Consider the following 23,614-nt stretch of genomic DNA (forward strand, 5'->3'; position numbering starts at 1 on the left):
ACTGACAAAGAATTAAAAAACTGTTTAGTTGTCAACCCAAACACAAGAGCTCTACAAGAACATTTCTTGCCTTCCAATGTGTTTTAAACAACATTATAACATTTTTGTGCAAATCTCGGATTATTGTTGTCATATTGATCTTGAACTGTTAGGTGATATTGTTTTTAGAGCAGACCTAATATCCCCATTAACCCTGCGCTGACTTCTAAGTACCAACTTGAAGAACGTCAGAACTTTATGTTATCAGGAGATACACATCAGTCCTTTTAACCAGCAGGAAACCTCATGAATATGACAGACTTCAGAAGTTTTTGGTGTCCCAGATTTGCCTCACCATGGCAGAAACCGGATTAATAATTTACACCTAGTTTTCTTCACATACTGTGGAGAGACTTTTTTTTTCTTTTCTGGGTTCTCACCAGGTCAGAAGAATCATCTGAGCCGCCTTGCAGGACTTTTTGATCTGCTTATACTGAGTCTTTCCGAGTTAATCAGCATTGCATGGGTTGGATCAGCCTAATTTAATCTGCATGAGGCGGTGAGAGCTCCTGCAGTCTGCTTCGCCGCCGTGGAGGACATGAATTCATAACAAGCAGGGAGACTGTCGGCTGTCACAGACGATGAGCTTAAAAGGATGCACCCCTCCTCTGCAACACTTAAGCTTCCAGGAAACCAGTGAAAGCTCTGCTCACCTTTCTGTGTGTGTGGCTGTAGCGGGGCTTTCATGTTAGTTAGGAGCAACAAGTGACTTTGGGTGCATTCCCACCAGCCCTGTTTAGTCTGCTTTAATCGAACTCTAGTTCGTTTGCCTAGAAAATCCGGTTGGGGAGATGTGAACATGCAATCGAACTCTGATGTGGAGCAAAACAGCGAAGTCTGGTCCACCTAAAAACCTCGGTCTCAGTTTGGTTGAAGTGAACTCTAGTGAGGTTCGGACACAAGCGGACCAGAGACCGCTCCAAAAGCAGGAAGCGGACTATAGAGCAGGGCCTTCTGGGTAAATACAACCAAAACAAACACATGGTTCTACCACTAGCAGGAGAAATGGCTCGTGGTTCGTTTGGCACATGTACCACAGACAATACAGAAATCCTAAAACCGGTAAAATTTGACGCCACTCCATTTTTGTTTCCTTTTCTAGAAGAAGGAAGTTTAGCTCAGTGTCTTCTTCAGAGGTTGTCATGTCGTTTCCTTCAGTAGTTCTTGGTGCAGCGCTACCACAGGCGAGGGGGGGAACTGGTTGCTCAAAGGGTTTGTCTCATTGACTCAGTGCAGTGTGAATGGGAACCGCAGCAGCTGAAAATGGAACAAATGTTGCAGTTTTGGTCCCCAATTGAACCGAGTCTACCGGACTATCAGGTGTGAATACAGCTTTTATCCATTTACCTTATCTCCATTTTTTATCAACCGCCTTTCAGCAGCGACATTTCGCCCGTGTCTGTGTGTGTCCACGAGTCTGCTAGCAAAATATAGAAACTTGCAGAAAGTAAAGTCAACTCAAAATGGCTGTCAGAGCCAGCTGAACCTAAAAAAACACAAAAACTGGTCATGACTCGGCCCATTTTACAGACTGAAATAAAAATTAGATTGGTAGTAGCTGAGAGTCGTTCACAGCGCATACTCTGAGTGAGACATCTCGCAATATTGTGCATAACGTTATTTTGAAGGTTTGACCAAAACGACAACAACTCTGTCATTTCTCAACATAAAATGATCTTAGTCTAAAACTTGTCAATAAAAGGCAGCGGGTGACATGCATTCTTTCAAGAAATGTTCAACCTTTAATTTGACGTGTTTCTCTGTGGTTTTAGTTGTCACTTTTTGTTTCAGATGCAAACTATTCTCTTGTTTAGAGTACGTTTGTTTTGTTTTTTAAGCCATCCCTTTTCAAATGTCTGCTCCCTTCTTCTATGGCACACTTTCTTCTTAATTTCTCATCTTTTTCTTAAACTTCCCATAATTCATTTCATTTAACGCCACTATACAATACACCCCCTTAAACACACAGACACATATCTTCCCCTCCCTTTGATTTCTCCATCTCTTCCCCACCCTTCCACATCAGCTCCTCTAACGATCAGAGACGAGGAGCTGGCTCTTCCGTCATGTCATGGTTTAATTAAAGGACTGGGTTCAGAGGAGAAGTGAGGCAGGGAGACGAGGGCGGAGGCAATCATCATGACAGTGTTAGAACCGTCAAAAAGTTGGAACAAATTGAAGGGGAGGGAGGGAGAGAGACGGGGGGAAGCAAAAAAGAAGAACCAGAACACAGGGAGTATACAAAGGGCATGTTTGTTGCGAGTCATTGTTTGTGCTGCAGACAGTGTAGCGGCAGCAACATCCCTGTGTGACCGTCCGTCTCCAACGCAGCAACTTCCTCATCGGTCTTTCTCAAAGCTGCGTGTTGTCGGTAAAGTGTCCCCTTATCAATTCTAACTCCAAGTTCCAACACGTTTGTTTAAAGGTCAACATCCCCTTGTTTACATTGGGTTCATGTTTAGAGTAATGCATACGTGTTACCTGCTACGGTCCTTTGCTCTTTGCACAGCAGCGATCCAAACGACTTATGGTTACAAACTATCAGACAGAACATAACTAACAGTCCAACGTGCTCAGGGGAGCACTCGGCACGACATAATTCTGATTTTATCTTGACAGCTCCTGCAGCTGTGCAAATAGTGAGCCTTGTCACCGAGACTTAAGGGTGGAGGTTTATCTGTTACTTAAATGCTGTTAGGGTGGAGGTGGAGGGCACAGCTGGTGTTTAGGTTTCTAATCTGTGGTCAGTTTGTCAGTTTGGTTCTCACATCCTGTTTCTATGAAGCAGCTCTTGAAGGTTTGTGATCTTGGTTGTTTCTCAGTCAAAAAGAAAATTCTGGGCATAAACTTGAGTGAATCTTAAAGGGAAAGTTCAGATGATTGAAAGTGGGGTTCTGTAGAAAAATACGAAAAGTTGCTGCTTTGCACAACCTCGAGGGCAAAGTGAACTGTTACCGTTGTAAAACAACTCAAATCTCAAAACTTTCAGAGGTGTTTGTGCACAAGCTAGGTTTTAAAATCTTTACATCTCCATCAGTTTTGTATTATCTTAATTATTATGGCAGAAATATTATGATATTCCTGCAGGAAGTGTCTCAGGCTCCACCAGATATGCTACAGCTTGCTGCTGCTGCTGCTATGAGCACTTACAAATAACTATCGACCTTTATGTAAATGATTGTGTAATGGAAATCTGATGATGCAAAGGGTTATTAAAATAGCATTTGCCTGAAATGATGGCAATTCATTCTTTTGAGATTATTGTTGTTTTATAACACCAGCAATCCTCTTCGCTTTTGAACCCACTCAGAGTAGCCGTTAGCTCATCAAATCAGGTCTGAATTAAACTCTGTTCCTCCAAACTAATGTGGGTCACAGAGCTATCCACACTAGGTGAGAGATTAAAAGCTGGGCGACCTCCCTCCCACTTCCAGTCCTCAATAATCAACCCTTCAATTGATTATCCTCCAGTCGAAGGAGCGGGTGATCTTGGGCAAGTTACCGAAGCCCCTCACTGTACCCGATATGCTTATAGTGTATGAGTGAGACTACAGCAGGGCTGTATGTAGAGTACACTATATAACAGAAAGTCCTGAATGGGTCTATGTGTGTGAATTTAAAAAAAAAATTAACCCTCTCAAGGCAGACGTTGCAGATTTGCAACAGTGAATTGCATATACCTAATTACTCCATATTCATATTTTATGAGCCTTATTTTACTCAGATGATAATTTCCCCAAATATCTGATTTTTCCTGTTACTAAAACTTAATTTGAGCCTGAGAGGGTTAAAGCACTTTGCAGAACCTTGAGAGGTTCTGCAAACTTTATCAGTTTGGAGCATCAGGTTGTAGTTTTTATCTGGGGAGATGACCTAACGCCTAGTCTATTGTCAACAAAGTGAATAATTGCATCTTTAAACTGTTATAACCTCAAAAACTGTACAGCAATTCATGCAAACATTTTTTCCTAAACTTGTGCTATTTTGTCATTTTTTGCATCCGTCAGTTTTTTGCACCGAAGGGATTTTTGTCTTTTGTGTTTTGGGGAATAATGCAAAGGTCGTGCATGCGTGTCCTGACCAAACACTGCACGTGGATATCGACTTTCTTAGTGTCTTGATCCATCTGGCTTAGGAAAATTACTGATGAGAACGTGATGAGGTGACGATGACAGCAGGTTGAAAACGACGAGAGAGTTAGAAGCGTATAAACCAAATACTTCCTCGTCCGCTGCTGGCCTCAGTTTGACAACATGAAGACAGGAACAAAGCAACGTGTCAACATGGATAGAAAAAACGTGTGCTTCTGCAATATGGCTGAATTATGCACTTAGGGAGGGCATCTGCAGAAACAGAAGAAGAGATAACTATGTTAGTTAAAGATCTTCGTAAAGAAATTACTTTTTGTTTGCATTTTGCTATTTTTAAAATTCTTGTCACAAGTTCCAGTGATATAAATGTGTTTTGGGGGCTGTATTTCTTCTTGTACTGTAATTAATTAACTCTAATCTGACTAACATTTACAAATTAGGTTATAGTAGGGATTTAGTAAATGTATTTATACAGAATCATCCCAGTACATATGTCAGGGTCCGGCAGGTCTGTCAGAAGAAAGCGCTGTGTTTGTTTTCTTAGTTTTTTGCTGGCTGCCAGAACAGAAAAATGTAGGGGGAAATACGACCTAAAGCGCTCTGCAACAAAGCAAAGCAAGAACCTCAAGTTAGATTAAAAAATACAGGAGTGTGAAGCTTGTTGGCTCCGAATCAGCAAAGTGGAAACGTTTTGGATTCCTTGTTGTCTGCAGCAGCAGTGAAGCGTGAGCAGTAGATGTACGGCAAGCCAAAAGGATTGTTATTTGCACACTTTGGAATGGCCTCTGGCATCTTATAAACACCATTACATACTGTACCTCACCGGGAGTTTAATAAGAACCATCTGAGTATGAACAGGACCGCTAAGAAGTTGGTGTCTTTAACATTTGATTTTTGTGTTTCCACTTTGGGAGATGTCATTCAGTTTAATATTGCTATTTATTCTGAATCAAGTTTAGGCCAAATTTACTGAAACGCGCACCCATTTTTGTACTATTTTCTAAACAAAAGAAAGATACCTTTTTAGTTTTAGAATTTATCTAGTTTTTCTGTTTGACACATGGACAGAATATATGATTTACAGTTCAGAGTAAATGAATAAGACAATAATAATTTACTTTTTTATTCAGTATTTAAAAGTTTTATGGTGAAGGTACACATTCTTGAATTTAGGAAATCCTACCTTGCTGCAGTCAGTCAACCTAATATTCTAAAAGTGGCAACAAGTAGAGATCATTTATTGCTATCAGTAAAACAGGCAACTAGAAATGGGGTAACATAATAGGTTTCACATCGCTCTAGTAAAACTTTTTTTTCTGTCCTCTTCCGTTTTAGTGTTCCTGTTTTCTTCTAGTAAATAGAAAACATTTTAATTCAAAAAGTGGAACTTGTTGGTGTTATTGTAAGTTAAACATCATAGTCTCACATTTTCAGGTGGTTAGAAACAGAAATGTTTGGAAAGGAAGGTGTCAGTAAATGCTGCCTCAGAGCTTCTGGTCTCAGTTTAACTGAAGTATTGCAAACCTCTTGTACACAGCACACATACAGATGCACACACACACACACACACACACACATATACAGACACATTCTGGAACAGAGACGAAGCTCAGCACAGTCCCACCAATGACGACTGAGAACACACTGTCATCCAGCCGATATGATCATCCTGTAACAAAAATTTACACGAACACATGGCACACACTCATTTCTGACGCACTGTTTATTTCTACTATAAGTATCCATTTAGATATAAAATTTTAGCACAGATTTGGTGGTGGATTTGGACCCAGAATGCAGACTGACATGACGAGCTCCAGGACTAAACTGTTTTCTTAAAGAGAACAAAAAGCAAAAAGCTGCAAAAACGTTCAGCTAGTTAGCTCAGAGGATACGAGGAGAACCAGACAGTGGATTACTGCAACAATGGAGAGCCAATGAACCAGAATATATATATATATATATATATATATATATATATATATATATAAATAAATAAGCTGGAGCCGATGAGGAATTGGACGCAGGTGACTGATCGTAAACCAGGAAAACCAGGAAAATCCGTGCCATGTGCCATGTGTGTGGCAGGCTGACAAGGAAAAGTACTGACAACACATGGAGAAAACAAGAGACATCACAACGAAAACACATAAAACAGAACATGATCATAAAACCCAACACAAAAAGAACACCAAAAAAATAACACACAAAGCCCAGTTCCTCACAGTTTTCAGCTGCCTTTTTTAATAAACATCTCTCTTTTTTTCCCTCCTTCACCTCTCCTTCCCCGAGGCCCAGTTTCACTGCATCACTCATTGCCATCATTTAATTTTCTGATAAATGAAGTTCGTAATTGGGCTTCGATCGCCTCGGCCAGTCCCGTCATCACATGTGACTATTTCACACATCAGCTATGCAGAACAAACCAAGTTAGACTTCTCTAAAAGTCTTACACTCATCTTCCTATCATGAGGATATTGCATGATGTTACAATGAAAGCTTCATGCTGTGTTTAGAAGAAGACAACAGAAAGGGGGAAAAGTCAGAACCGGAGAGGAAGTTTTGCAATGTGGTTTCGAGACATTAATTCCTGCAGTTCTGCCTCAGCTAGTTTTTGTTATTGTAACCTTCTTCTGACTTTGAGCAGGCTGCGAGTTTGTCTCCTGTCCTGGCATTTGCGTTGCTACAGAACCAGACCGTCTGCCAGCGGACAGAGGTCACCTCCTGCCAGGAGCATCTGTGAGGAGAACATGAGCCCTCAGACATCACATTCACATAGATGGAAATTTCCATAAAACAGATAGATTTAGATATCCAGGAGCTTGCACCTCATTCCTCCATATTCTTGGACAGCCGCAATTTTAATAAGTACATCTATATTCTGTCCAAGGTATTACAAATCAGAATTTAACAGAAATGTTCTGGTCTTCACCAGGTCTTGCATTAAGGGAATTTAGTCTTAGGTAAAAACAAACAAAAAACAAATCAGCTATTGCAGTATGTCACAGTGTAGTCAACAAAAACCAAGCCCAAAATGTACAACCCCAGTCCAAAAACCATTGGGATATTGTGTAACGTGTACATTTATGGTTTAGTCTACTGGATTACACTTTTAAGATAAAGACAGTTTGAACCAGTTTTTTTTATTAGTAAAGCCTGTAAATACTTTGAAAGAAAATCTGCCACACAAGTTTTTTTTAAAGTGTTCAAAATTCAAGCGACAAGCCTCTTATCCTCTGCAACTCATGCAAGGAAACTGAGAAACCCCAGCAAACGTTTTGAGACATTTTAAAAACTAACTAATGTTGTTCGCCAACCGGTCACCACCAGTTGCAGCCCAGCGAGATGCTACCTTTAGCTCACTGAGTGTTTCCCTGTGAGTTGGCACAGCTCTCACAAGGACTCATTTTGTGTAAGATGATTCAGTAACGAGTTGAGTTGTCTCAGCTGTGACGAGTCAAGAGTCATAAGTGACATCTTGTTTACCAGGCCAGAGTCACACTTTGCCTCTCAGGGTTACAGCGTAACCATACTGGGTGTTTGAGCTTCAGGACACAGTTTCAACGGGTATTTTCACCAAAACAGGGGACGCTCACAGCACAAATAGCTTTCAGCTGGTTCCATTCCTTTTCCCTCATAAATGATAAGTGATTGAAAGACAAATAAAAAAAAGGTGCAAATGCTTTTGATTTATATTTCCTGTTTGCACAGGAAGATGACAAAGCACTGCAGTGCACATTACATTTATGTTTCAGTGCTTTGAGTCAGTTACCTTGGTAAAATGGTAAATTTTTATATTTGCTATCCATTACTTTCAACTTAGCATGAAAAAATGACCAAATATGTAACAGCCCAGAGTTTAGGTGATTTACTGTTGATGATGATTCAACTCTGGATCCAAAGTTATTTTATTCTGCCGTGGCAGAGGCATGCTGATTTGGACTACTTCTGTTTTGCATAGCTGTAAAAGCTATACAAATTCTTTAATACTTAACTAACATCTGCAGCTTTAAATGTATCTTTTGGTGTAAAAGCATTTGCAAAGAGTTAAGGCTTCTAAAAGCTGTCAGTTCTCTGCTCCCACACATGAAACGCACTCTCTCTTTGTGTGTGAGTGTGCATGACTTGTTTGCCCACTTTGTTGCAGAGTGCATTTATATTCCATGACCTTGCTCAATAACTCCTCTCACGGTTCACTGTTTTTTCCTTTTATCTGTCAGGCCAAGTAACAGGCACTGACTCTCTGCTGTGCTCTGTTCAGTGCGGCCAATCCTTACCCACAATAATGCTTGAACGGAGCAAAGAAAAGCCTCCAATAAACTCTGAGCATCCGTCTAAACCCAGCAGCACTCCTGTTTCAGGTCTGAGCAGCCTCATTTTGTTTGTAGTCGTTAAGCAATGTTTGAGTGTCAGTTTTTCGTCTCGTTCTTTCTTTCCTTCCTCAGACTCATTATCTGTCTTTTCATCACTCAGTCGGTCATTGATCTGTTCTGCTACCTGCTGCCTCATTAGTCTGGTAATGGTTTAATAAATGGCGCTTCATGCTGATATTGATCTTCAGGCCTTGATCCGTTGTCACTCACCTGTAAGAGCTGTCGGCTCAGCATCCTGACACAGAAGCCTTTGTGCTGGCTGTTTTATGTGACTATTATTGTTTTATCTTGTTGCCATCTTCTTTTTAAATATGCTCCAATCAATGAACAAATTACACTGAGTGACTCATTTTCAGCATGTTTGCTTTAGTCAGGCACAAGGACGATATAGATGCACCTTACCAAAGCTATCCATTAACCAAGGCACCTTTATTTAAAAGCCACTATTCAGGAGCCTCCATCAGCCTCTGTATCATGGCCACCCTTTTATCCTCAAAACAGCTTGTGCATCCTTCTTTTAGGCATTGTACTCATGTATTTTTTTATTGTAAAGCCCATTTAGATTTTGGTGATCTAAGCTTATTTAATTGCATTTTGATTGTACTTGATGTATGGACTCCATAGACGTCTGCTATCATATCTGGCATAAAGCCATCAGTTGCAGATCCTTTTAAAATTATATTAACTATGAGGTGGGTTTTTTTTTCATAATTTTTCAGGCCTTTAAAGCATTTCTTTCTCAAACGCTACATACAGGTGTGAAAGAATGCTACATTAGCTAATATTAAACCCCTACACTTGCATGATACTGTTTGCTTGGTTTGTCATAGTTTTTTCAGCCATTCGTGTTACGAGGCGAATGCATGTGTGCTGACTATGACCCTTTATAAGCCGATGGTGCTGAGGCTGCTGACTGTATCAGTCCAATGGGAGTTCAGTAAACTTTTGGACTGATAGGTTCAGCAGCCTCAGCACCATTGACATGCACATGGTCAATTTCAATGGTTCAGTGGGTCAATGCTCAGCACACATACAGCTGACAACATGGGTGCTCCCACAACTTGTGTTCGAAGCCAAAGACCAAGTGTAGCTGCCATCGATACATCAGCAAATGCACTGATAACATCTCCATCATCAGGACAATTACCATCTATCCAAACAAGAAACCCTGGCTGAAAAGAGATGTTCGCTCTGTACTGAGAACCTAGAATCTGTAATTTTGTTCTTTTGTGTCAGCATGTGGACGGACAAACAAAGCACCTTGAATCCTTGAATTATTACAGATCATGCATAACATTATTTTCAAGATTTAACCAAAGTGGCCACAACTTTATTATTTCACAATATAAGATGATCTTAGTTCAAAACTATGGGTTGAAAGGTATCGGACAATATGCATTACTTTATCTAATGCTAAGTTTTTATTCAGTGTGTGTTCTTGGTGATATTTGCATAAAAAAAGGTTTCTGTAAAGAACACACAAAAAGTAGCGTTGTTAAATATTTCTGTATTAGTCATCAATAATCCTTTCTGTCTTCCTGTAAGAAGATAAACTGATACCTCTCCAGCTGTGGAAGTTTTCCCCACAGGCAGCTCCAACCCAGTAGCCTGGTTTCACTTGTGTTAGTGTCGAATAGTCATCAATAAATTAACATGCCATGCAGGAAATGGGCAAATTTTAAATTATTTGAGCTGGAGGCTTTTTGTCAAAAGATTTTCCACTTTGCTGAATGTGTCACTACTTGTATTTATCAGAAATGCATAAACAGCTGCAATTGTGTCAAACCCATTCTGATAAGACTTACTGTAGCAAATGATTGTACTGCATATGTGCAAGCATAGATTTGAGGAATCTAGTACTACATTGTTTGCCGTTTGCATTTGCAAATTTGTGGTTTCTTTGGCAAGAAGTAACATTTGCGAGCAAATATGATCAACCTATTTCCTTTATCTGTTTTTCAGTTCTTTTTTATGATTAATCTTGGATTTTTTTATGACAAAATTATCAGCTACATTACTAATCTACAGCTTTACAAAATGTAGTCCAGCAACAATCTTGAGTTGCTTCGATTAGTTTCTATGATTTCTCATTTCATGAACCCAGACAAACTCAAGCTACCAAGAGTAAACATTTTTTTAAACTTCTGCCTGTCCTTGTGGGACTTGCTCACAGTCTGATCAGCCTTCTCGCTGCACCATTATCATTTCAGCGAGTGCTCTCAGGTTGTCAGATCTCATCTTGTGTAGTTAGAGACTTGAAGTGCAGAATTACAAATTACAGCCAAAAATTATGCAGTCTTAAAGTCCAGCTTCATGAGGCTATGCTATGATTCGAACTGTCCTCACGGAAATCACCAGCGATGAGAACTTTAGAGCACATCAGGACTGAAGCGTTTAATAATAAAAAGCCAACGATGATGATTTCAGCAATAGAATAACTTTAAAAAGTGTGGCTCCATGTGCAAACTAAGAACTTTATTTGTGAAAGTTTTGGCCCTCGGGCCTTTTCTAAGATCAGTGTAGAAATGCCAGGAGGAACTGCGTCTCTTCTAAAGACCACACCTTGTCTCCACACCAGCTGGTGACTGAAAAACTCACTTCTTCTCATCACAGCTGACGCACACTGTCTGCAACTTAAAAATTGTAAAGGCCTTGCATGTCATGGCTGTTGGTGAGCCTGTCACACTGAACTACCACAGACTATTGATTCAAGCTCACAACAAAAGGTTTTCTTATGTTTTCTTCATGACAAAAGATTTTGTTGACAGCGGCTGAGGTTGCCCCTGTAGTGGTCCGAAGTGCCCTTGGGCACCCCCACTCCCCCGATATGCTTATTGGTGTATGAGTGAGAACATAAAGAGTGTAACATATATAACAGTAAGCACTGTACGAGTGCGGATGGGTGAATGAGAAACATAATAAAGGACTTTGCAGAACCTGGAGAAGTTATAAAGGAGCTAAATGCATATGAACTATTTGCCATTTTACAAATCAAGGGTAAAATTCAGGGTTTTTCCCTCCTTTTCGCCATCGCCCATGGATTACTGACAACTAAGAGAAACCAAACTGAGAGAGGCAGTTTACTCCACATGCTCTATACGACCACAGAAATCCACTCTCTGTTTCTGGCAAGTCATCAAAAACTGTTTAAACAGCAGGAACAGCGTAAAGGAAAATTTTGAAAATGTGACTTTTTACAACCTTGTAACTAAAAACCATCCCGTGCCCAGTCCAGAGCTGTTTAGAGGGTTATAATATCACCTCATCCAAAAAGCCCCTAATGAGTATCTCTGTCTCCTTTTCCTCCTTTAGGCTTTTACTGCCCTCCTTATTCTCTGATATTTTGTGAAGTTCGTACCTCCCTCGTCCCATCCATCTCTTCCTTTCTCCCTGTACCTCTTTATCATTCGTGTGGCTGTATTGCAAACCTCAGCAGCTGGCTGAGAATCCCAGCAGAGCTGCTTCAGCTGAACCCTGCAGTATACACATGTGCTAAGTTTGTGATTTTCCAAAAAATATTCTTTGGAAGGACGGCCCTAAAGGTGTGTGAGTATGTAAAAGTGTGTTTTAGTCCCGTGTCCAGTCATTTGTGAACAGTGTGATGCGGATTCCTTCGATGACCATCGTGTTTTTACTTCTTACCCTGATTTCTATAATACTTCATTATAAACTGGTGCAGAAAAAACTTAATATTGCTGTTCTCAGTTTATACCCATCCAACAAAGATGAAAATGACTGGAACTGTGTAATGGCTGTGAGATGCTAACAGGAATGAGTTTGATTCATGTTGTTACAACAATACGACAAGCACAGAGATGGATGTTTTTCAGTTGACGGAGGAGGAGAACAACAACTTATTTCAGGATGTCAGCCGTTGTTTTAATAACAGTTGAGTCCCGCCGTCTGTTCAACAGCACCCACGCACAGCATGCCGGCCTCTGCCCAGGAGAGGTTAGCGGTCACACTGCGACTATTGGATCCCAGAAGCTAATGTTAGCTCCCAGCAGCTAACGCTCCCAGCGTGACCACAGCCACACTGATTCTTGAGCAGCTCACAGACTATAAATCATAAACTTAGCTCGGTTCAAAACAGATCTGCATTCAAATCTAATTACAGCCTGTTCCTTCCAATTATATTACAGTCACATACCGTGCATTATACATTCCCAATTAGGAAAAGTTACCCATCTAAGGAAACCAGCAGATTGAATTAAATCTTCATTTCATCACAATCTTCCATCTTGATCAGCTTGGAGGCGACAGTGAAAGGTACAACTCCCTGTAAACAGGAAGAAACCTTCCACAGAACCAGGCTCAGGGAAGCAACCAATGAGGTTGAGAGGACAGCAAAGACACACAGCTTGTTATTTATTTGTAAAATGTAAATAGTTGATACAAAAAATTGCTTCTGAGTACCACCAGTGGTACTTGTGCCACAGTTTGCGAACCATGGCTCTGATCCAGTCAAACCTGAACGCTGTGGTGCTATTTTTGTCTTAGTTTGCATTTTGAGTTTATTGTTAGATTTCATTGAGGTGTTTTTCCATTTTGGCCAACAGATTTCCTCAGTCTGTACAGATATTTGTTTATAACCTAATAAGAAGTGCAGCTAATCTAGTTTTCTTAAAATAAACGCTGCGATGTACCTCTGTTTTTACACAACCTCAGCTCGATGTCTAATTTGCATAATATTGGCTCTCTTCTCTCATTTGGCTCGAACCCAAAACGTTCTCTTACCGGCCCTCTGGGGGACTTTGAGTCAAAGTAAAATCTATTTCCACATACTCACACAAAGCCATACGTGTAAACACAACACTGCAGGAAAAACTGAGATCTGAACAACGGATCGGGGTCGTGTTGAAACCTCATCTGATACGTAAATAATGTTATCTGTGGGACAGGGAAATGATGCTTCAGACACTGGGCTGGAAAGGAAGAGAAGAGCCGCAGGATCAGGCCTCCATCTTCATATTGTAGTTTCTGTCAGTCTGCTTTCGTTTTGTGGAACAGAACAGTCTAATCCAAAATTATGTTTTGCCATCTGAATGAGACAGGTAGCCATGAAAAGAATTGTAAATGGCCTCTTTGAAAAGAGGGAAAGGGGCCAACCCCTCTAACAAATTACACATAAACAAACAGAAGCAGGCCATTGGCTGATCCACCGCCAGCATCTTTGAGAAGTGTGTGTGTGTGTGTGTGTGTGGTGGTGGGGGGGTCGGGCGACGAAGAGAAAGGAGTTTATAGGAGGGGTGCATTCCTTTCCACATAATTAGGTTTTATTTCCTTTTTGCTTGTATATTATCTGTCTCTTTTCCGTTTCCCTCTTCATCCTGTCCACATAAGACTTCTTGCACTGAAGCCGCTCGCTGCTCAGACCAAGAGCGAGGCGAAGCATGAGTCATAAAATTCACACTGAAAATATGTCAGCGTGTGTGAGAGAGAGCGAGAGAGATGGTGAAAAGATAAGTTTGCTGACATTTCCTTGTAATTTTAGCAGTATACTATTGCCTTTTTTTTTAGGGCTCCGCTGTTTCAGCACTTGCCAAGGGCAGCTGAGTTCAGTTACTAAAATAAATAACGTAACAGAAACAGCTAAACCTTAGCTGAGACCAAAAAAGACAAAAGCATAAAATCAGATCGATTCGCACCTAGAAAATGTCATAATTTCATAGGTTGCAGAGGAACCAGAGGGGAAGTGTTCAGCTGGTATCACAGTTTGTGATTTTAGTTCATTCTGCACTAAGAACATCCAATCGATCCATTGTTTCTCCTCCATTCTGGCTCACGGGGAGCTGGTGCGTTTTTTCAGGAGTCTCTATCTGAGAGGCAGGGGACACCATGGACTGGTCGCGAGTCCATCACAGGAACACATAGAGACAAACGAGACAAACAACCATTTACACCCTCACCAACACCCAGGGATAATCCAGAGCCACAAATCAATGTGGAATGTTTGTTTTTTTTGGTCTGTTAAGAGGAAACTGGAAGTGAGGGAGAACATGCAGACTCTGGAGAAAGAAGTTAGCTTTCCTATGGATGGATGGATGGATGGATGGATGGATGGATGGATGGATGGATGGATGGATGGATGGATGGATGGATGGATGGATGGATGGATGGATGGATGGCGACATTTGCTGAAGAGAGTAAATCAGCGTAGCGCTCCAGAATCTTCGATCAGTAGCTCTCTAATCAAAGTCCGAACAGACAGAAGTTCTTGGGATCTGGTTTTCCACAGAAAAAAAAAACAAAACTTTCAATTACTGCCTTTATTGTTAAATATATTGTTTTAATTGTTCCAAACAAAACGACATGGAAAAAGGTCAGTTGCTTAAAATGTGTCCCATGATACAAGGCCGGCTTACTGTATGTGCCGGAGCTCAGCCCTGGACAGCCCCGGCCCCCAGTTTAACCTCTGACCTCTCTATCAAAGGCTGTCACTTACAGCCCAGCAGTATTTTTCTTTCAGTGTTGCAACTGCAGCCCCCCAGAAAAGGTGCATTCAGAGTAGTTTTGTCCAAAGGCACCTAAAGAACCTAAAAACTGACATGAAGAGCTGTCTTGCTTCTGAAGCGAGGACACGGGAGGGGGGAAGAAAAGGAGTTTCTTGTTCCAGCAACTACAGAAACGCTCCTGTAGTCTAAAATAGCTTATTGCTGCATGTTTGTTGTTTTTCTAAAGAACATAGATCAGTTTTCTACCGGAGTGAAATGAGCAAAATAACCCTCTGGACACTTTTTTTCTCCCATCCCTTGGCTCCTTTTGCCTTGACTTCTCGGTCTGTTTTGTCTTTGATCTGATGAAATCTGCTGCATCACTGAAGACTGTCTGTTTCAGTTCAGCCGTCACCCCTCCTCCCTCCCTCCCTCCCTCCCCACAGCCCACACAGCCACCGGCCCTTTTCTCCACCAGAGAGCCGGACCGAGGAGAGGGGCAGGCAGGGCTTGGTATGCAAATATAGCCTGAGTAGGTGGCTGCTCGGAGCGGAGTGTGCAGCAATGTGAGAACTCTCGCACGCCCCGCCCACCTCCGCTAGTTGCCGGGCAACCACCTGCAAAAGGGGGAGGGAGAGCAGAGGAGGGGCCGTCGATTCAACAACTGTTGCCCGATCTGAGCTCTCAGTGTGTGTGAATACCAGCCGGCGTACCAGTGAGGAAGAGAGGGGAAGTGTGTGTGTGTGTGTGACAGAGAAAGGGTAGTTGCACTCTGTTGGTGCAGGGAGGAAAGCCAGGCAGCCGGTGCAGTGTTTTACATCCTGCTCCTCTCCTCTGCTTTCTTTAAGGACTACACCACTGCTGGGGACTCAGCCTTTGGAGTATTCCGACGCTTCCTCCTCTGCTCGCCTTTTACAGGAACACACCTGTGCGTGCTGAGGACAACGTTACGGGTCCTTGTGAACAAGGGGCGGGTGGATGACTTCAGTGGATGAGGGCTCGGCTGGGGGGACGGGGGAGAGCGCTGAACATGGGCTCCCCTCTCTAGTTACCGGGGTAAGAGACCTGAACGCGCCCAGCCTGGTGAAATCATGGGGGGGTGATGAAATATTACTTGACAGAATGAGAGCGGCACACAAAAAAAAGGGGGTCAGGGCAGAGAAAAGCTAAAACCTGAGGAAAACAGTGGCTGTTTATATGTTGGTGGGGAGACGGATGAGTTAAAGGGGGGCAGCAGCAGAGTCCATTGTGTCCTGGTTTGTGTTTGAATGTGTGTGGTACACTTAGTTGACCCTGCCTCTCTCCTGCTCAGCTGTTGGAGTGTGCATCATCCCCTCTCACGCACTCTTTACTCTTCTTCAGAGACGTCTCCTGTCCACAGATGTCCAGTGTCTCTGTTTGGCAGCCGATGGCAATGGGATTCATTGGAAAGTTGGGTCGCCGGAAAGAGATCTATGCCAGAGAAAGGAAAAGTGTGTAAAAGAAACGTGAACGGAAAGGAATACCATGTTGAGGTGGATTATTTGTAGAAGAAAGAGGAGAAAGGGTATAAAAATGTGATCATAGCAGGTTTGTTGGTCTGAGAAACTCGCTGTTTGGTTCAAATGTGCAGACAGCTCAGTGCCTCGGTGTGTGTAAATACTAGACACTGTATTGTTCTTTGGCATTTATTATGGTTGTTTTAATGCATGAGCACTGAAGAGCCCTTCGTATTATTCAGCTGTTAGTTTTTTCATGGTTTTCATGAAAAAAGACCTCTTATTGGAGAGCTGTAGCTCAGGCATGCGTCAAAGTAGAAACCTCGTTCAAATTTGAAACGGTCCAGCAAATGTTTGGACTCTACATGACTGAAAACGGCATGTTGTTATCTTTAAAGGCTGTTATGTAATTGCACATTTGTCTTTAAAGATCATCACGGAATGCTCAACTTAGAGTGTGGCGACGTTGCCGCACACAAAACAAATTGTGAATGTCTAAACCAGGGGTGGGCAATCCTGGTCCTCGAGGGCCACTATCCTGCATGTTTTACTTGTTTCTCTGCTCCAACACACCTGATTCAGTGGTTTAATCACCTCTTCATGTTCTGCAGAAGCCTGTTAATCAGCCATTGATTCAAATCAGGTGTGTTGGGGCAGAGAAACAAGTAAAACATGCAGGATGGTGGCCCTCCAGGACCAGGGTTGCATACCCGCAAATAAGCTCTGCTTATTCTCAGAAACGTTATTTATACGTCATTTATACATTAAAGCGTGGGTGTTTCTGGTTCTTCTTCCCAGCGTGTCCCTCGCTGCTACAGGAGTTATAGTTTTTTTGCCTCCAATCGCTCCAGAGCACGGAGTGCACACATCCAAACTCTCATTGACTCCCATTGAACCTAAAATCTGAATTTTCTTGTTAAAAATGGAGGTGAAAAGTCTTTTTACTTGTCATGTATCCAACATAAACACTGTTCTTACATAAAAGATTAACATGTGTAACAACCAGGCAGTTCCACCACTTACAATTCAGGAATGTTTTCAAATTGACTTATCGTTTTCTCGCAGTGACTTTTTGTTTGAGGCTTAACTTATAGTTTATCATTTCATTTGACTTTGGTTCTCTTTACACTTCTTATACAGTTTATATGTCCAGATGTAGGCATTGTGTCACCTTAGATAATTACAAAAGAAAGTCCTGAAATTCTAATGGATTTATAGAAGAAAGCTGGCCATTAGCTGCATTAGCACTCTTTAAAAATCTTTCAGAAACATTCCTGTTAAAAACATGCAGCAGTCTGTAAATCAAATATATTTTATCAGGTTTATTTCCTTTTTTTCTCTGGGCAGTTGTGAATATTGAAAATGTTGCAGCATATTCAGCAGTGAAATAGCTCCGACCCCGTGTCAGTAGAGAGGAGTCTGCACTTCAACATGTAGGTCATTGACAACATTCAACCGGTGGCCTTTCATGCACAAAGCTGAGCTTTATTTGTATTGTCAGTGGCAACCTGTGACGTCAGACGGGGCTGTCATTTTGAATACTCCTGGTCTGTGACGGGACATTGCATAAGGAGATTTGTCTTCTTCATCAGAGCAAAAAAAAAAAATAATAAAATTCACTGCACATTGTTACAGGCTCATAGCAGTTCAAGGAAAGTTTTCCATTCAAAAAAAAAAAAAATGAAAAGAAACCACTAAACACACAGTCTGACTCGTCTGATTTCTTAAGTAATTTGATTGTTTCCTCAAGCATGATTTACCGGTATTCCCGGTGTCATTGCCAGTGCACAGTGTGCTCACCAGGACTAAAATAACTAGATTAACTCAGTAATGAGTTGGACTTCTTAGACAGAAGCTAATCTGGAGGGGTTAAAACAGTTCCTGGTTTTACAGATTGTTCCGTACTTTCTCACAATCTTGACAATGGGAGAAAAAAAAAAAAGACAACAAACTATTATCTGAAGACGCAACAGAGAGTTACTTTAATGCAAATACAATCGTCCACTGACGCGGTTCTGGCCTTCAGTTTGTCCTGAACTACTCGAGACATTTTTGGCTTGTCTTGTATTTTCTTGTTTGAAACACTTTTAAAATTAATATTATTATTTAGGAGGAGAAAGATCAAACTTTGCATTAAAGCGCTCGCATGAAACAGCTGACAAGTGACGACCTGACCACCTGCTGAGTCTGCCAGACGTCACCGTGACATGCCTCCAATCAGTGGGCAGCTGAAAGCCGACAGACAGACGGACCTTTAGGAGAACGGAGGAGTGGTTTTTGAAAGGTCCCACGGCACAAAATCTCAATAGGCGCAACACACTTCGTCTGAGAACAATGAACTTTGAACAAAAGATGGGAAAAGAATTCCTTCAGCTGCATCTTAGTCTGAGTTTTTCACTTGTCCTGAAAGATAAATGTAACTTGTCTGATCCGGTGGGCTTTAGGTACAAAACATTATCAGCTAAAGGTTTTATTATTGGTTAATGACGTGCAACACAAGGCAATGAAAGGTCTAACATTCCTCGAAGGAATTCATATCGCCTGGCACCGCCTTTCATGCCGTGTTTCAAACCGAGATCATATTGTGAAGTTGAGTTGGTGAGTTGCAGCCATTTTGGTCAAACCTTGTGAAGGATGTTTTGCACAATCTCATGCAATATTGCAAGATCTTGTGAGGTGTGATAAGGCTCAAAGTATGTGTTGAAAATGACTCTCAGCTACCACCACGCTAAATTGTAGCTCAATATCTGTAAAGTGTACTGACTTAAAGCCACTTTTGTGTTTGGGAGTGTTGATTAGCTGTGGTGACCATCTTGAATTGAGTGGACTTCAAAAGTTAAACAGTTGTAGAAGTCCATCCAGTGATTACTTTCTGAGAGTTTCATTAAAACTTGTCCAGTTGGTGCACAAGATATTTTGCTAACAGACATAGTGATTGACTCCGAATGGTAATGCCAATATTTTAAGTAGAAATTTTGTGCAATGTGTAATACTTGGACTGTGTCTTGGGGGAAATGCGTAGCTACTACCTCAGCAACGTTTTTGCACAATGTCTGTAAAACTGGAAGAGTTGTAGCCATTTTTTGTGCTTGCTAAGGTTGCTTTGATGTGGTAGCCATCTTGAATCGGGTTGACTCCAGCAGTAAATCAGTTGTAAACGTACAGTCAGTGATGACTTTCGGAAAGTTTCAATAAAATCTGTTTATTGGTTCATGAGATATTTTACTAACAGACATACATGCGAACGCATTCATTGGGAAAAAAAATATATATATTGCTCTTCAGCAGCGGGCGATAACGATGCCGAAAACCACCTGATTCTTGCTTCTTTGATGTGAAGTTATGCAGGTTTTCTCTTCCTGGTAATGTTTGGAAAGTACACGTGTTTGTAATTTAGCCTTGGGCAAGTTGGAGTAGATTTAATTTCTGTTTTTTGAAACATTCTATAGGTAAACTACTTAAGAAACTAAAAAAAAAGATGTCAAAAATGTCCTTAAAAACAAAATAATTGGATTATTATTATTTATTTTTTTGCCTTTGTCGTAGGTCTCATGACGTTGATTTTCCGATGCCGGGTAATTCCGGTCTCTTTGTTTGATGTGAAGCCAATCATAGTTCACAAATAGTTGTTTGACACGTGAAAGGAAAATCGACGAATATCAGAAACAGACCTGCTACTTTGTGACACAGCTTTCTGTAACCGAAGCTCAAGTTCAGTCATGTGCTCGTGGTCTCGGCTTCAAACTGGTTCTGTACTCTGGCGTTGCAGTTTGCTCATTATTTCACCATCACACTTCAAACAGCGAACACCTGAATTACTCAGGAGTTCATATTTCCGGTTCTCCTTGTTTAACGGGCCTGCTGTATGAACACACAGACACAAACACAAACACGGGATCCTGTTGGGATTAAAACACATCTGTCAGCACTTCATCTGCTGACTTTAACGGCCACCGAGATCGGGCATTACCTCTTGTTTTTTTTCTATCATCATCATCCGTCAGGGTGTGGTGTGTAAGGACCTAAGGATGCAGACTCAGGCTCGAAGGCTTGATGCGCAGTAAAAGAATTGAACAACAACAACAAAAGGCGTAACAAAACACAGCAATGTAAACAACGAGGAGTGCACGGGGAACAAACAGGGGAGACGGGAGAACTGGCAGGTCACAAACAGGGTGACAAGTTTAAAGCCTCCATCGTGCTCCATAAGAAGTCACGATGTCGGTTCGCGGTCACGTGTTTGCGAGCCGTTCGTTTTCGCTAACAGCTTTTATCGTCCTCGAGATACTCAGATCAGAACTCCCAGGAAGCTCCTCCCTCCTCCTACAGCGTTAAAACAGCTTTCTTCCCGCCGGCTTCTCAACTCTCCTGTCCCTGTACAGAATTTTGCGTCCCTTACTGCAACCACACATGTTTATTAAACTGATTAAGACAGTACACGCCATATGGCATTTGCAAATACGAGGGTTAGGGAACGTGTCACTACGTGTCTTTTTTAAGTTCATAGGTTTATAAGTTTTGCTGGAACAGTTGTAAAGACGGCTGTATTTTCTAACAGCATCGGCGGAGCAGCAGAAGCAAAATGGCTCCATTAAAGCTCACCGGCTTTTCATAAACACGCCCACAACAACTTCTGACCAATCACACAACACTTGGCGCAAACCCCTGCGCAAAAAAGTTCGTCCGTCAAGGAGCGCCGGACGGAGCTGCTATACGAACAAAAATGACGCAGCTTTCGTCACGCAACCACTTGACTAAGAGCCGACTTCTTGTGGAGTATGGAAAGGCTATAAGTAAGCAGGGAGAGACGAGAACAAGTGAATGCAGCTGGTCTGATTAGGAAACGAGGGACAGGTGAGAGACGAGGAGCAGGGCTGACTGAGAATGAAGTGGAGAATGACACTGGTGGAGGGGAACAAGAGTGTCACTAAATAAAACATAAGGAACGAGTCAGACGGAACAGACTGACTCAACAAAATGAAACAATTACAAACAGGGATAAAACAAAAAACTCAGGATTGTGACAGTAATGATAAAGTCATTTATTAGGAATCCAAGAGTAAAGGTGGATTAACATGCCCCCCCCCCCTGCAGCCGTTTTCTGCGTGTAACTGAACTGGGTTTCAGTGAGAGACCAGTGGGCCTCAGCAGTCCCTCCCTACATTGTCCTTTGTTCAGGGCAGCATTCTTGGTAACCCAAGCTGCTACCTGCTCCTCCTGAAACAAATGTCCATGTGTCTGTGCAGCGTGAAGTGCTGTTTTAGGGAAAACAAAAATAATACTAACGACAAAAAAGTTCCGGTCACGGGAAAGACAAGGTCAGGGTTTCGCGTGGGTCATCTGCTGTAACTTGCTGTAAGTTTCCCAGAGGGTTGACTCGGCTCAGTGAAACGTGAATCATTACTTCCCGTTTGGGAATCGTCTGAGCGCGGACACGCTTAGGAAGAAGTGTCGCTTAGCGTAGCTGTTCACCATTAACGGATACACAAGAAGATATACACCATAAATGCAGGGTATGCTTGTGCTTCCTTGCAAAATTATGTACTTAAAAAAAAATTAAGACTTGTTAGAAGCAAATAGTCATGACGCAATTTGATATAAAGGCGTCGCACAATCTGTTAATGCTTAGATTATGTGTTGGGGATGACTCTCAGCAACTACCACACCTAATTTTAGCTCGATATCTGTAAAAATAACCGTGCTGTAGCCATTTTTTGGTTGTTGCCTAAGGTTCATCAGTTGTAGACGTACATCCAGTGATTACTTTCTGAGAGGTTCATTAGAATCCGTTCTGTGGTTCAGGACATATTTTGCTAACAGACAATCAAACACACACATGACCGACCGCCTTTTATGGCGGCGATCAATAAACAGAAGCTGAATCAAAGTGTTTTGGGTTTTGACTGTGAGTTTTCGTGCTAGTTAGACCCAAAAGTAACATCTTCAAACAAAAAGTCAAGGAGCCCAGAGACATGCTGAAATCTGTAAATGACTGCCTGTTTTTGGTTTAAAAGTGAACCATTTACTGGGTCCCCTAATGATCTGACAGATGCTTTCATCAGTCTTGTGTAAGTATTTGTGATTTCAGACAAAAAGCGTCCATGACACTCCCTGTTCCAGGATTATCATCTGACAGGATCTGAGACTCAGAGCAGCCAGAACCACCAGAGTCTGAATGCTCAATATCAAACCAGAGGTTAAACTTTTCTACCTTTAGAGTGATTTTTTTTCTCTCTTTTCTCCCGTGGCAGCAGCTGAGCAGCTTAGAAACGTGGAAGAAGGCTAGATTAAAGGAACAAAGACAGAAAGATGCAGAGAGGTTCTTTTTTCTCTCTTTGCTCAGCCTGACAAACACAAACAGGACAAATCTGCTTCCTGTCTCTCTCAGCTGCACTCCTTCTTCAATCCCTCCTTTTCTCCTGCATTTCCCTCTCTCCCCGCTCAGTCCTTTACCGGCCCGACTCACGTTGATGGAGTCGACGTGTCCGTCACAGAGACGTAGCACTCCTTCGTTGTTACGCCGCCTCTGTTTTTCACCAGCTGACCAGACAAAACAAAGGAGGATTAATATCCAACCAGTTGCACGACAAGTTGGCAACAGGAGCAACACCTTTGAAAAACGCCCCGCGAGCTCTTTAATTCCTTTTAATCTCGGTGTGCTCGTTAGGCACACCACAAAAATGTTCCTAAAAATATCCTCAAAGAAGCTCTCAGCTCTTTTAAAACATTAGATCGTCGCATTAGAACTCTTCTATAAGGAGAAATATTGCGTGTTTTTTACAAATATCTGGTGAAAATCAAAATTTCTTTAGAGTTTTGTATTTCCTGTTAATATGTATAGCAGTAAAGGATGTAGTCTCCCTTTTTTGGGCTTTTCAGTTTTCTTTATATTCTTTAAAATTCAAAAACTAAAAGAACATTAGAGGACTGGCCCTCCTTGAATGCCTACATATCACCTGTGAGTTTTAGGCCACGCTCATCTTCTGTTGAGAAGTGATGGACTTATACTTGTTTTGGCCAAACCTTGAAAACAACTTTATGAGTAATCTCAAGTGATATTGCGAGATATTTGCTAACAGACAGATGAAGTTGACTCCAATAATTAATGACAGCAGTTTAAAATAAGATCTCACATGACCTGCTGGTGCTCAGACTATCCGTTGGGGATCAGTCTCGGCTACTACCACCTCAAACTTTAG

The 23,614-nt window shown here is 41.7% G+C and overlaps 1 protein-coding gene across 4 annotated transcripts in view; it reads left to right on the forward strand.

Moving 5' to 3' along the window:
• The first annotated feature begins 1,296 nt into the window (after window positions 1–1,296).
• The window catches only part of LOC108241573 (rab11 family-interacting protein 4A), a 51,169-nt gene continuing 28,851 nt past the window's right edge, over window positions 1,297–23,614 (forward strand). The window contains exons 1-2 of one of the 4 annotated variants that reach the window (XM_037974854.1): window positions 15,620–15,993; window positions 16,300–16,409. In XM_037974854.1, the coding sequence (XP_037830782.1) occupies window positions 16,392–16,409 (18 nt within the window). In that variant the 5' untranslated portion in view covers window positions 15,620–15,993; window positions 16,300–16,391. Of the gene's footprint in view, window positions 1,360–15,619; window positions 15,994–16,083; window positions 16,410–23,614 lie in introns of those variants that run through there. The other 3 variants (XM_025007939.2, XM_017425839.3, XM_037974853.1) reach the window with 3 other exon arrangements.

This window comes from Kryptolebias marmoratus, linkage group LG3 (assembly GCF_001649575.2).
Source record: "Kryptolebias marmoratus isolate JLee-2015 linkage group LG3, ASM164957v2, whole genome shotgun sequence".
NCBI lineage: Eukaryota > Metazoa > Chordata > Actinopteri > Cyprinodontiformes > Rivulidae > Kryptolebias > Kryptolebias marmoratus.